General features: G+C 39.0%; 2 protein-coding genes across 17 annotated transcripts in view; one reads left to right on the forward strand and one right to left on the reverse strand.

Annotated features, from left to right (window-relative positions):
• Window positions 1-2535, reverse strand: part of PUDP (pseudouridine 5'-phosphatase) — a 71755-nt gene extending 69220 nt beyond the window's left edge. The window contains exons 1-2 of one of the 2 annotated variants that reach the window (XM_054205911.1): window positions 2335-2441; window positions 921-1013 (exon numbers count right to left, since the gene is read on the reverse strand). Coding sequence is in view for 1 of the 2 variants with exons in the window: in XM_054205900.1 (XP_054061875.1) it covers window positions 2335-2413 (79 nt within the window). In the remaining variant the exon portion in view is untranslated. Of the gene's footprint in view, window positions 1-920; window positions 1014-2334 lie in introns of both variants that reach the window. The other variant, XM_054205900.1, reaches the window with a different exon arrangement.
• Window positions 2066-13357, forward strand: part of STS (steroid sulfatase) — a 119751-nt gene continuing 108459 nt past the window's right edge. For 2 of the 15 annotated variants that reach the window (XM_054205752.1, XM_054205764.1), the window contains exons 1-3: window positions 2066-2365; window positions 3098-3283; window positions 13137-13235. The gene's annotated coding sequence lies outside the window, so the exon portion shown is untranslated. Of the gene's footprint in view, window positions 2366-2730; window positions 2843-3097; window positions 3284-8249; window positions 8371-13136; window positions 13236-13357 lie in introns of those variants that run through there. The other 13 variants (XM_054205818.1, XM_054205846.1, XM_054205774.1 and 10 more) reach the window with 9 other exon arrangements.

Consider the following 13357-nt stretch of genomic DNA (forward strand, 5'->3'; position numbering starts at 1 on the left):
TGCCTTTTTGCCTCATAAGGGTCACAAGTCATCGTGAAACAAAAATTACATTAAAGTTGTGACAGAAATCAAAGTATTTAGAGGCTGAAACATACTACAAGTCCTCTGAAAGGAAATGTACATTATGAAAATCATCCAGGTGGTGTACCTTTTATGCCTCTATACTGGAAGACACTTAAAGAGTATTTTCAGTTTAATTTTGTACATAATTATGGCTTTCATCACACCTGAAAGATACCCGAATTACAAAACATTCTTTCTACACAACTTTTTTAAATAGAAGAAATCACATCCATGTTGTAGCGTAACAGTAACTAGGGGAATGGAAGCACAACACAACAAAATATTTATCAATGCAAAGGATGCCTCGCATATAGGGATAAAAATAAATTATATCAGCATGCATAAACTCTTCACATATTTTATATATAAGCACACAAAATGCCATAATTTACTTCTGCTATTTTATTTGAACCCAGAAAGTGACAAAGTATTTCTCTGGAGCCGTACTGTATAACAGATAAATTTAAAAACAATAAGGAGTAGGTTTATACCTCAAGTGTCTCTATCTTGGCAAACCTAGGCCCAAGAATTATGGATCCTTTATAATTACTTTCCTAGTATGAGGTGCAATTCATAATCTAGAGTATTTTTTATGCTTCTTCACTGTATGAACCCCAGAAGTTTGGAGAACTAAACATGACTCAGAACCTCAATTTATATTGGTTTTACCCATTTGGAATGTTACAGAAAGGCAATTTCTAAATACAGACAGGATAGCATCTGAGAAAAACGTCTTTAGTTCCTAGAATATTGTCCAAAGCTAAAGCATCTACTCTGTAAATACCTGTGGATGATAAACTCACTTAAAACTAATACAGCTATCTATCCATATCAATGATTAAACACTCATTGCTTACCTAGACTGTCTTGGTCAGGTGAGTATTCTGTGTGAAGCACATTTTCAATTTCTGCTAAAAAGCAGTAGAACTAAAAAAGCTTTCCTGAAAGCTCTAAATAAGAATGAAATTAAAATAATTGGTTCTGGATTAAAAAAACAAACAAACAAACAAAAAAACCCAAACACCATCAAACAAACAAAACCCCACATAACCCCAGGCTATTTGAGACTCCAGTGGTGAAATTGAAAATGAAACTAAACCAAATCATCTTAATCACTGTTCTGCATAGCTTATGGTGAGTGCAGATGAAACAAACAGAAACAAACCAAATGCTGCAAACTATTCGTGTTACTGCAAGTACAGCCGGTTTTGTTTTAAACCACGATAACAGAATTGCCTTCAACTGTTGCAGGCGCCAAGGAGGGGAAAGTGCACGTTTCTTGGAAACAGAATAGCTCATTAGAGTTCACTGCAGCCTTTCCAGAAACTGCAACAGTTTGGGTTCTGCAGAAGGAAGGCACATGCCTCCAAGTTCCCACTTTCTAAGAATTCACCTACATCCCAAGCTGCTTCCTGTGCAATAATCCACATAGACTACCTCAAAAACCAAGTCACGTACAAAAATATTCCATTATTTTACAGGAGACGTGCAGCAGAAGGCCCTGATTCAGCAAATAGTTAAGACCAAACTTAAACAGTGTTCCAATCACACTGAATATTCATTCAAACCTCAAGATCCAATCTCAATGTAGCGTGACAGATTTTAGAATAACCCTGCAAAGATGAAAGTCTATCGACACAAAAATTGGGAGATGACTACCACAGTGGTTTCCAGACTTTTCAGGTGAGGACTCTGCAGCTCTAAATGCTGAAAAATGCTCTCCTGTACCCTGCGCAGCACAAGCCAAACCCCAGGGTAAGGGACTGGCTATTCTCAGCCACCTCCTGCGGACCCCCGGCCCTTGGGCTCCTCCGGCTCTGCAAACTGGAAAGCCGTCCTCCGCACCCGCTTTCCCAGCACCTTAACCCCAACCGACCCCTCACCTCTCTCCCCACAGCCACCCTAACCTCATTTGGCCCTCTGCCCTCAGGCGAAACTTGCCCGCAGAAAGGCAGGGGGTGGCGGGGAAGAGGAAATAAACCGTTTCCTGTTACTTTACTCTCTGCAGCCGGGTTTAAGCAACGCCGGCCGGGGCAGCTCGGCTGCCCGCCCGCAGCGGGGAGCCCCCTGACGAGCGGCCGCGGGGGGCCGGCCCGGTCTCGGGAGGCGCCTGAGCGGAGGGGCGGCGCGGCGTGAAGGGAGCTACCCACCACCAGCCACGGCCCCTCGCCGCCCGGACGGCCAGGCCGGGTCGGGCCTTGCGGCGCAGTGGGACCGGCCAGCACGGAGTTGGGGGGGGACAGGCAGGGGATAGGGCCGAAGGCTACACACCCAGCAGCAGGCCGTCCATGTCAAAGATCAGGTGAGTGACCGGCCGCAGCGCGGCGGAGGAGGAAGAGGGAGCGGACATGGCGAAGCCAGAGCAGCCGCGGGGGGGGGGGGGGGCCCTCCTGCTGGCGGCGGCGCAAGCGCGCTCCGCCACGGCGGCTGGAGCCAAGGGGGAGCGGTGCCACTGCCGCCGCCGCGGGGCGAGGCTGGGTCAGGTAGGGTGGGTCGGAGCGGTGTGTCGGTTGGTACCGGGAGCGCCGTTGGGTGGGCGGGGGGTGGAAGAGCACTCCCCCTCCTCCCCCCCACCTTTTTTTTTTTTTTTTTTTTCCTTCTTCTTTTCTTGGAAAACCACTGGCCAGTTTTCTTCGTGGGCCTCTTCGTGGAGCTCGTTTCCTCGCAAACTTTTGCGTGCCTGTGTAGGGATTTTAAAAAGGGTGATGTTACCGCTGGGTCGCAGCGGGAGACATAAACAAAAAAGCGCAAGTCTGTAAAACTGTAAGAAAAGAGTAAGGTAACAGTGTATAAACCCATTTCTTAAGAGCTGCTGATGTGAGCTGTGGGTTGGTTTGTGTGTTTTTGTTTTGTTTTTTGTTTGTTTGTTTGTTTTTCTGAAACATTCAAGAAGTTTTGAGGCACAGGAAACACGTTCTTGAGATGAAGCAAAATCTTCCTGAGTGGACACATCACCTGGTTTTGACTGGGCACTTGTGAGGGAAAGAGGTGACTTTTCCTCATCAGTCTTCCCTTTTCTGTGCTTTTCATGCAGGTAACCCGCCGTTGGGCATAGAGACTGTTGAAATACCAGTTGCAGAAGCAGATATGAGAAGAGCTGTACCAGGCTCCCCAGGTGACATACTTGGCTTGAAGATTTGTACTGCTTCACAGTTCTGCGAGAAGGCGATGGTTAGTGGCGGCTTCGCAATAAGGGAAGTCCTGTCTCTTTTGTCTGTAGGTACGCCTCTCAGCAATTCACGTTTTCTCTGACAGAGCCTTCACCATTTTAGCAAATTGGTCGTGTTTTTTAAAGCCCTAACTGTAGGTGTCATACAAGCATCTTTGAATTTTAATTTAGCCCCCTTACACATTTTACCTACCCCCAAAATTTATCCCTTAAAAGAACCGTTACCCACCGTTTGTGAGAAATATCATTAACACAAAGTCCTCATAACTCCTCCTATCTTGGAAATAAGAAGACAAATAAAATATCCTTGGCCTTTAGTTTTACCTTTTTAATAATAAAAATTTACTTTCAAACAAAGTTTTTTGACTTTTGGGTTGGCTGTCTGTTTCTTTTCTTTTTTTTTAACTTGTCACATTTTGTAATGATTATGTTTGATAACACTGCTTAGGCCTTGTCTGTGTCGGCTAGGAAAAGACTGCACAGTGCCTTAAATGTGTTTTAAAAATGTCATGCGTAGTCGTGAAGTGCATCTGTTAGTTCTTGCATAGGTTCAAGAAAATAGGTCCTGTGCTTCCAGATTAAATTTTTCTTTGTAACCTTACAATATGAGTGTTAAGAATGCACACAGCTCTTGTGTTCCTGCAATAAACACTGTACAATTACTCAGTGCTTCAACTTCGTTTCAGACAACACATGTGTTAGTTTCCTTAGTTGTCCACTTAGGTGGAACCATAGCTAGCATGAAAAGAAAGGCCAAATCCTAAATATGGTACGTACAAAAAAATGTTAATCTGTTAAAAAGGAAAAAAAAAATCATTATAGTAATCTCAATACTTGTAATATTCTGCTGTTCTAAGGAAGAATGTGTTTCTGCTGTAAGACTGTACGCTGTTGTGGCAAAAACTTCAGGAGGGTGAGTAATGAGGTTGTGTATGGCAGTTGTACCTGAGGTGGATTCATTCACTTTCTAATTATCAAGTATTCTAAAAAACCCACATTAATTGTATTTGTTGGCATAGTAACACCTCTACTTGTTCACAAAAAAGCTACATCAGTCGGGTATCTTGAGTCACTGTTCTAATTGGAGAAAAAGCATAAGTATTTTGATTACAACTCCACCTTCCCCTTTGCCCTCCCCAAAAGGGGAAATACTATTTTTAGTGTGTAAACCACCAGTTCATCTCATAAAACATAAGGTTTATGCCAAACTTTAAAGTGCAAATCCTAAAGACAACATACTTGAAAAAAACCCACAAGTGATGAACCTTTTTAGGGTTAAGTGGTCTGTGATATGAATCTTACTGTGCACATTTCAAGACAGTCAGGTTACCTGACATGCTGACAACCTCAATTGGCTTTGCTTTATTCTGGCTCATCAGTGATAATCAACATAATGTTAGCTTACTTGATTCTTCAAAGCTACATTCAAACACAGGAAAATCTTCCCGATGTAGACAAACTGTTTAGGTTTATTCAGCGTGACTAAGTCTTTGTCTAACAGAATAAAATGGGATGGAAGTCCAAGCAAACTTGTAATTTGTCATGGACCATAGTTTTCTAGATGCAAAAAGAAGTGAAAATGCTGACCTAATTTTTATTTGAGCGTCTTAAATACTTCTCAGCAGTAGTAGGTTTTTGTTGTTGTTTTTTTTAAGAAGGAGTGAAAAGAAGTTGAGATTAAGAATTGTGCAGTTGATTTTTTTGTTTGCTGCTTCTTTTTTTCTTATTTATTTTAAGTCTGTTTCAAGTGAAGAAGACTTTAATAACTTTTGAGTTGTGGGAAGCATACTGTGATGGAGGTACAGTAACTATGAAAACTGATAGTTAATTATATGCTTACTAACTTGATGTCTCCTTATTGAGAAGGCTGACCTTGGGTTACTGAGATGCAGTTGTGCAAGTAGACTTGAATCATGCAAAGTCTGAGGAACACGGTTAACTTCATGTACATTTTTAAATGAATTTAGCTTGCTATTTGGGCACATACCAAAGCAGACAAATAAATCTTTGCCAAGTTTTACATTTTATGGTGTTACATGGTACATATACAGGTTTTTAAACGACTGTAAATCAGCTGCCTATAGGTGTTCCTTCTTATCCCAAACAAGTCTATTTTCTTTGGCTTTGTAATAATATTAAAATCACTTTGGTCTTGTTGTTCTTCCATATGAGATGAGGTGAAAATACTCAGGTGTGTATTCACATGGGGTTATTAAGTACGCAGCACAATGTTTATGTACGCAATCCTCATAACCTTTTCTTTAATGTTTGTATTGTTTTTTGGGGTTTTCTTTACCTTAAAACTAAAAAGTTTTCCACGTCACTGGAATACTTGTGACTTAAGTTCTTTTCCAGGCAAGTAAAAGCTTCAGAATACGCTTAAGTGTTTTCTTGGGTAATACACTTGACTCAAAAATTGCAGTTTCCTATTTCGCTACTTCATATTGTGCTTGAAACATGAATTCAGTTACAATTTTTTTATAACATTGATAGGAGCATCATGCATTATGTTTCACATGGAAATGACTGACTATTTTTCTTGTTCTGCAGGCGCCTTGGCAAAGAGGATAAACAGATTATAATCCATTTGAATTTGAATATTAAAAAAGGATCTAAAGACTTGAATAAATCCAGTAATTTAAAAGCTTTCACAATGATTTACATGAACAGCTGTTAAACCCACTATTAGTAACAAATTACTTGGAATGACTTAGAGTTAAACGTAATTTAATTCAGGTATCAGCTGAGATTCACAACAGTTGCTATAGTTGAGCCTGTAAGCCCTCAGAAAGTGAAACCCCTCCCAGTGCTGGATGTCACTAAACAAGAGCTTTTCCCCCAAAGAATATGAATTAAGTGAGATTTCTTGTTTCAGTTCATGTTTTTATGGTTGCAGAAGGGAAAATGGGCACGTATCTTAAGGCTATGAAATAATACCCTACACCTGCTGATCTAAGTCATGTTTTATTGATTACATAAGTCAAAAGGGAGTATATCCTCTTTAATGAATCGTCTTACAGCCAAACAAGTAGGGGGAGGAGAGCTGTCCATTTTCTGGATTTTGATATTTACCACCAATTACAAGTGAGTTAGTTACAAAGGCAAGAAAGATGATGTGTTATGCTTCAGGAGAACAAAGTGAAGAAGATAAATGTTGGTCATCTGTGAATGTAGACGAAGCACTATCAAAAGGTGCTTAAGCAGCAGTAAGGGGTGAAATTTTCTCAAAGCCAGCCAAGCACACGAGGAAAAAAGGGGTCTACGATATTTTTAGATGTCAATTGTTGTATTTATTGATGGGATTGTACAACAGAACGAACAGTTTCTGAAGCTGGGAAATGAAGGCTTAATGCCATACTTCAAGCCCATTTTGCTTTCCATTGAAATCAGTGAGAGTCATTTTCTTCTATGGTTTATGAATTAGTTTTTAACATCATTTTTGGTCATCCAGTAAAATATTTGCTACATGGAGGCAAAGTGTTCAGGTGATTAGCAGTGTTATTGTAATCGAAATCCTGAAGTGCTTAATAGGTGGGTCCCCTTTAGCCCTAAACTATCAGAAGGATTAGGGCAGAAGGGAATGCATCCCCAGATAAGATCTGAAGTGTTGTATCTTCTTTTGCTTTTCCTATGTGATGTGGGCTTCCTCTGCAGGATCATTTGCAATTTTATTTATCTAGCTTTCCATTGTGGCAAGAGCATAAAATATTATTTATGCTTTTAGTTTCCGTGTCTTCATGTGAATTTTATGGCTGTATTTTTTCATCTTACTACAGTTCAATTGTTACAAATTATAGGAAATCTTTTGTATTTGTAGCGCCATGTGGAATACACGTTCTGTCAGCCTTCCTGAGCAAGACATCTATCACTTGATAGAACTGAATGCAGTTCCCCTTCCAGTGGTCCCTTTTAGTCTTGCGTTCCTAAGCTCAACCTCTTCAAAGGCTGTCATAATTACATCTTCAGATGGAAAAGAGAGAGAAGGAACTGTGATTCTCTGGGTCACGAGGTCTCTAAGCCACTGATGTAGAATGCTCCAGATTCAAGTTTTATATGCATGTTCCCCACTCAGCATGCAGCAAGCTGTGGAGTTGACTCTCTGGAGTTCTTCCCTTGTGGGTGCATGCCCTTACAATTTTTTACCTACCCAGAAGGGTCGAGCAGAGATAAATGAGCTCACTGATACTCAGCCCAGAATGTCTACGTGATCAGGGTAGGCATGCTATCAGTCTAGGTAGTGCAGGGAGGCTGATGGAGGTCAGCTGTTGTACAGTACCACAACCTTTCCATTTTTGCAGTGGTTCTAGCAGTCTGAGTGTCTAGATCTGTCTAGCCAGAGAAGTTGTCGCACCGTGCTGGAACATATGAAGTACCAACTCTGATCAGGAAGCAGAAATGATGGGAAGGGAGAGGAGAGGGGGCAGTACCAAGCAGAGTTAACCAGCTGCTTTTTCAATCCCTGACTAAGGGAGTTAGGACTTTTCCGTGGCTGCAGTAGTTAGTGTACCCCCCATCAAGTCATAACTCCCTTTGGGGAATTCTTCCCTCCTGAAGCTGCTGCCTTCTCTTCCTCCCTACATGTGCAGAAGGGCAAACACTGGTAGTATACTTCAGAACATGCTGTTGTGGACAGCCAATGTCAAATATGCTTTGTGAGCACTAGCATATAGGGCACCGACTAATTTTTGTGTGAGGAAATAGTTCCTTCATTAGGTTGTCTGCCGACTTTAAGTTAAGCATATGTTTACATGCCTTGGGGAATTAGGTTCAGTGTGTTGTAACAAAACGTGTGAGAAAATAATGTAGCCTTATTTCTTATTTTACACTTTGAACTAAAATTTTCTTAGGAGAAGATCAGTAACAGATACTTGTTTTCATAAAACATTTGTAAAACCAAGAAACACCACTTGTAAATACTGATACAGTTATATGTTAGGGGTACCTACAAGGAAGCATTGTCGTCCCAGTGCTGTCAAGCTAGCAAGAACCTGATTATTATTTTTGTTTCCTGAGACAGCTAACACCATCTACTAAGTGCATTTCAAACATTTCACCTTGGGTTCTGTAAGGTGAATGATTGCTCACAGTGACGCTGCAGGATTCAAAGATTCCTAAATTTCCATTTCACGCGCTTATAGGTAAGACCACAAGAGATGTTCAAGATTGAGATGAATTCTTTGCATTGAGACAGAACTGTATACGCTTAAAATGTCTGTCCAGACGTTATGCGGAAAATTTTCCTAAATCTTTCAGTGAATCTTTTGCTCTACTAGGATATCCCATGTTCTTCCTCTACTTGTTTTTTTTTTTCTTTATTTAACAAACTTCATTCCTTTAACCTTTCCTCATAAGTTAAGCTTTCTGAAGTTTTTAGCATTTTGATTGCCCTTCAGGTTTCTAGTTTTTCTGTATCCTTAGAGAAGTCCAGCACTCAGGTAAATTTTTGTAGCTGTGGGTTTTATAAGTGACAAATATGAAGGCCATCTTCTACTAACAAACTGCTTTCTTAATCTCAGATACAGAATTCCTTTGAATTAACATAAAAACTGAATTACCATTTTTGCCATAGTTTTATTTTGTTCACTAATGAATGGTTTGTAATTCTTACAAGTATTTTTTACTATTTCTGCTTTGTCAGGTTGTTCCCCATTTTGTACCAAGCCAAAAGCTGAAAACTTTTGTTGCAACTTGTCCAATTTAAAATTGTCTTTATGGATGACTTCTAGCTGTGTCCTCATTAATTAAAGACAGTCAGTATTATACTTCACTGAAAGAGATCGGTGGCAACATATCTAGCCCATGAAGAGCTTAATACCTCTTCATACAATTTGAAAGATTTTTCTGCAGTTTTTAAGTATGAAGAATGATTATCTTGCAAGCCTGATGAGGCAGCTATCTGCAAGAAGCTGTGTTGCAGAATGAATTGTTGTATTATTATCATTGCCCTCTACAACTGCCTGAAAGAAGGTTGTAGAGAGGTGGGTGTTGGCCTCTTCTCCCAGGTGAATAATGACAGGACCAGAGGAAATGGTCTGAAATTGCATCAGGGGAGGTTTAGATTAGATACTAGGAAGAATTACTTTCCTGAAAGAGCGGTCAGGCACTGGAACAGCCTGACCAGGGAGGTGGTTGAGTCACCATCCCTAGAGGTGTTTAAGAAACATCTAGATGTGGCACTTCAGGGCATGCTCTAGTGGCAGAGATTGTAGGGGTTTTTTTTGTGTGTGTATGGTTGGACTCGATGATCTCAAAGGTCCTTTCCAACCATGAAGATTCTATGATTACTGTTCAAAAAATGTTGCATGTATCATTTAGACCAGTGGCTGCTGCAAGCAACAGAGAATGAGTATTATATTACTGACCACATTTGACAACCTGGCTCCATAGTCTGTTTTTCACTGACTTCTCTTTTTTTCGGCCAACAATTATGTTCTCATCTGGAAAAATTAGACTAATGCAATTTTCCAAAAGTGATTAACAAGACTTCTAGTATTAAGATAGCTGTGTATCCTAATTAAGTGGGACATGCCATCCAGAAACTAGCCACCTTGTGTTGTGGTCATGAAATGAGGTAGGTTTAGGCTGTATTCTTGAGTTGCTGAGCTCGGAGGAAAGCCTGGGTGCCTCAGGAAGCATCGAGCTTCACTCAGTAGGTGGCAGTCTTGTCGCTGAATCGCTACCAGTGTCTTCCGGGGTGGTGTCTGCACTAAAGCTTTTTAAAGTTGGTGGAAATATAGTAAACTCTTGCCCACTTGCAATGTTGGAATATTTTTAGCTGGGTGATAATTGCTTCTTGAAGGACCTTGGAGGATAGGGACCTGCATGTTCATTTGCTTTTTCCGACTTCATCACATCCAGGAAATGCAATAAAATACATTATCTAGTAGATCCAATGAAGTATTTTTTTCCTGTCTGTTCAAGCCCATCTTTCTCTAAAGGTCCTGTTCTGTGTGTGACTTGAGATAGCTTAGACAAGTATTATTTGATAGTCAGAAGCTATGGCTATAGTGACTACAAAACCTGGAGCTTTATTCTTACATGGCATAGCTGATATGTTCTTCCAGCTGAACTCCTATGTAACTCTTAACTATCGTTAAGCACAACCATGACAAAAAAAATACCAGAATCAATAGACAATGTAACTGAGTTCCAGATATAAAAGCCATTGTGACTTCCACAGAACTATACAAAGTCCCTCTGCAGTCCACAGATTTCACAAGTTCATATAAGGATTCCTCTACATTCTTCAGGATGACTATGTGGCTACAGAATTTTTAGAGTGAAACTTGTCACTGGTATTTTTGGATTAAACTGAAGAATGAAGTTTAAAAATCTTTTTTTTCACTGAAGATTTGTTGCAGAATAAATATCCTCAAACATCCAATAATCCAATTTGTACAAAGTCCCTAGAAATAGTGCTGTATCTTTTATTTCTGGATATGTGTGACTTTCAACAATATCTTCTGAAATTAGCTAAGTTCCTTGGGTTTTACTATGATAAGAGAAGTTAACAAATATCCTTTGTTCAATTTTTAGCTCTGTTATTGGTGTATTTTATTTGAATCCCTGTTAAATACAAATTTGTATTAACTGATTTATGTGTAAGCATAAGCATTTAGATGTGGATGAGCATTCAGACAATCTAAGACAGCAGTGCATCATGTTTTGTTTTTACAAAAATATATGTACTATACCTGGTAGATGAACACTTAGTGGTGTGATTAAGTTTGTTCCTAAACTTTTAAAGCTTTGTCAGAGATGTTTTGATGAATTGAGACAAAAGGTCTGCCTCACTGCAGCTCTGCACTTCCACTAAATTCTAATAAATCCAGTCATGCATCCTTCTATCTCCTTTTCTTCCCAAATACTATTTAAAAATGATTTATTTTACCAGTTCAGCTAATGGAACTCTATTATATGTGTGTATATATATGTATGTTCATATATATGTTCATATATAAATGAGTAGGTACTGTCTGCTACTTGGTGACCATTTGTTTCTAACAAATTATGAAAGAAAAACCAAAGTTGGACTCTGTTCATGTCCACGTGGAAAAAAAACCCAAACAACGCCAAACCACAAAATCAGATAATCTAATCCATTAAAGAACATTCCATATCATTGGAGAATACTTTACTAGTTAATGTAGTACCCTATTTACCATAGCCTAAATGCAGCCTCCCTTTAGCATTTCAGTTTTCAGTCCTACTTAAGCTTTGAAGTCATTGAGTAATTGTCACTTTAGCACCCTTTAGTGATTTCTAATCAAACATGGAGAAGAAACACAAACAAAGAAAACCCCTCCATTCAGTCTTCATTCAGTGCTCGGATTTGGATAGGGGAGGATGTTTATTTTTTCCACTCACTAGCTCATCGAAATTTTCTGCATGCTCTTTTAGTTAGAGTGAATAGATCTTTTTACACTGCATTTTGGTTTTCCATATCAAATGCCTTGAATTGTCACATTAATTGCCACAGACAAGCCTGCTTTTCATTCAATCCATCTATATTTTGGCATACATATCCTTATTTTATCACTGCTTTCTTCTAATTTACATGATCACAAGTTTTTGAATTAATGTTGCTTAATAATAATTTGGTTTAATAAAATTTATTGTAAGTAAATAGTTATTATTATACGTTACTGAAGAGTTGCAGTGTATGTACATAAGAAACTTGGTGAAGTACAAATATTTTTGTGTTTTGCCAGGGAATGTTGCATCTCATCTCTTGTACCTCTTATAGTGCTTCTTATGAAGGATTTTTTCTCAGTACCTACTAAAATATGATTTATCTAAACGTATAATTAATGAAAGGGATTAAAAACTAGTTGGTTATTTATTTTATGGAGATTGACAAGGTTTTTAAAACTTGTCTTTGTTTTCACTTGTTAATGCTTTCAACAACTGTAAGACAATAGGTGCAGAGTTTTTCAAGGATTTAAGGCAGAGCTAGTATTTCCTATTTGTATTTGAGACAGAGAAAAGGTTAATAATTTAAAACTGTTTCAAAATTGTTACAGTACAATGTTATTTTAACATAAAGGGAGGGAAAAACACAGAAGAAAAGCTCTGAACAAGCTGTACTGATTTCTTGAACCACAGAAAAACATAATTTAAACTTTGCACTTAGGCAGCTGTTCAGAAACATTCGTTCACTTTGATTTCTCCCAGTCATTGTTACCTTCAATGTTTTTCCTGGGATTAAAGTCAAATTTTATATTTGGAATGTAAGGCTTGTATTCTGTTAATTTTCAGTGGCACACATCTTTGGACATAAATCTTTCTATTCCTGATCAAGTTTCCTTACGAAAAATACATAAATTGGGGTGGAGGAAGGAGAATAATATGTAAACTAGCTAGTTTAATGAATGATTTTTCATTTTAGGGTCCTTGGAGTAGTCATTTTCTGGGGTCATATTCAGTTTCTAAGAGACTGCATAGTGAGGAAGCCAGGATGGGCGATGGTGTACAGTATTTATGTAGAGAGAATTTCTAAATAGTTCTGTGCCTCAAATGGAAAAGTTTGAAAACCACTGATCTGAAATTATACTTTAAAAGGTGTTTTAATGCAGTTTCTCAGAAGTTGCTATGTAGATATTCTGCAGGAACGCTTACAACGTGTACTGAAAGGAAATGTACCTGAGATTCTGGCATTGCCCTCGTTTTCCAAAAGTACGATGCAAAGTTACTAGCACTTGAAAAGCCTAACAGAAGATCTTCAGCAACAAACTAAACCAAGTGTCTTGGTTAGGCGTGTGTATATAGGCATTATGAAACCATGTTGAGATCGTTTCCTACTGGTGAAGTTGTGTCTTATCAAGAAATACTGCGTTGGCGTTTTATAACAAGAAGCTGTCTTTTTCAGTGTTGTCCTCTCTTCCCCGCCACCCTTCTCTTTCAGTTCATGTGACTGGACTTTGTACCCATTTACTGATAATAAGCGCGCAGCCATCTTGTTTGAAAACTAGAGGCAGAAACTGAAACAAATCCATGCTGCAAGGTAAAATAGCCCTCCTGCCCCAAAGTCTATCATTTATATATAGTTTCATTGTAAACATTGAGGTCTCATATAGTTGGAGTTCATATTCTTTCATAGCTGGCAGGAAATTCTTTATGGCAGGA

This window comes from Rissa tridactyla, chromosome 1 (genome assembly GCF_028500815.1).
Source record: "Rissa tridactyla isolate bRisTri1 chromosome 1, bRisTri1.patW.cur.20221130, whole genome shotgun sequence".
NCBI classification, from domain to species: domain Eukaryota; kingdom Metazoa; phylum Chordata; class Aves; order Charadriiformes; family Laridae; genus Rissa; species Rissa tridactyla.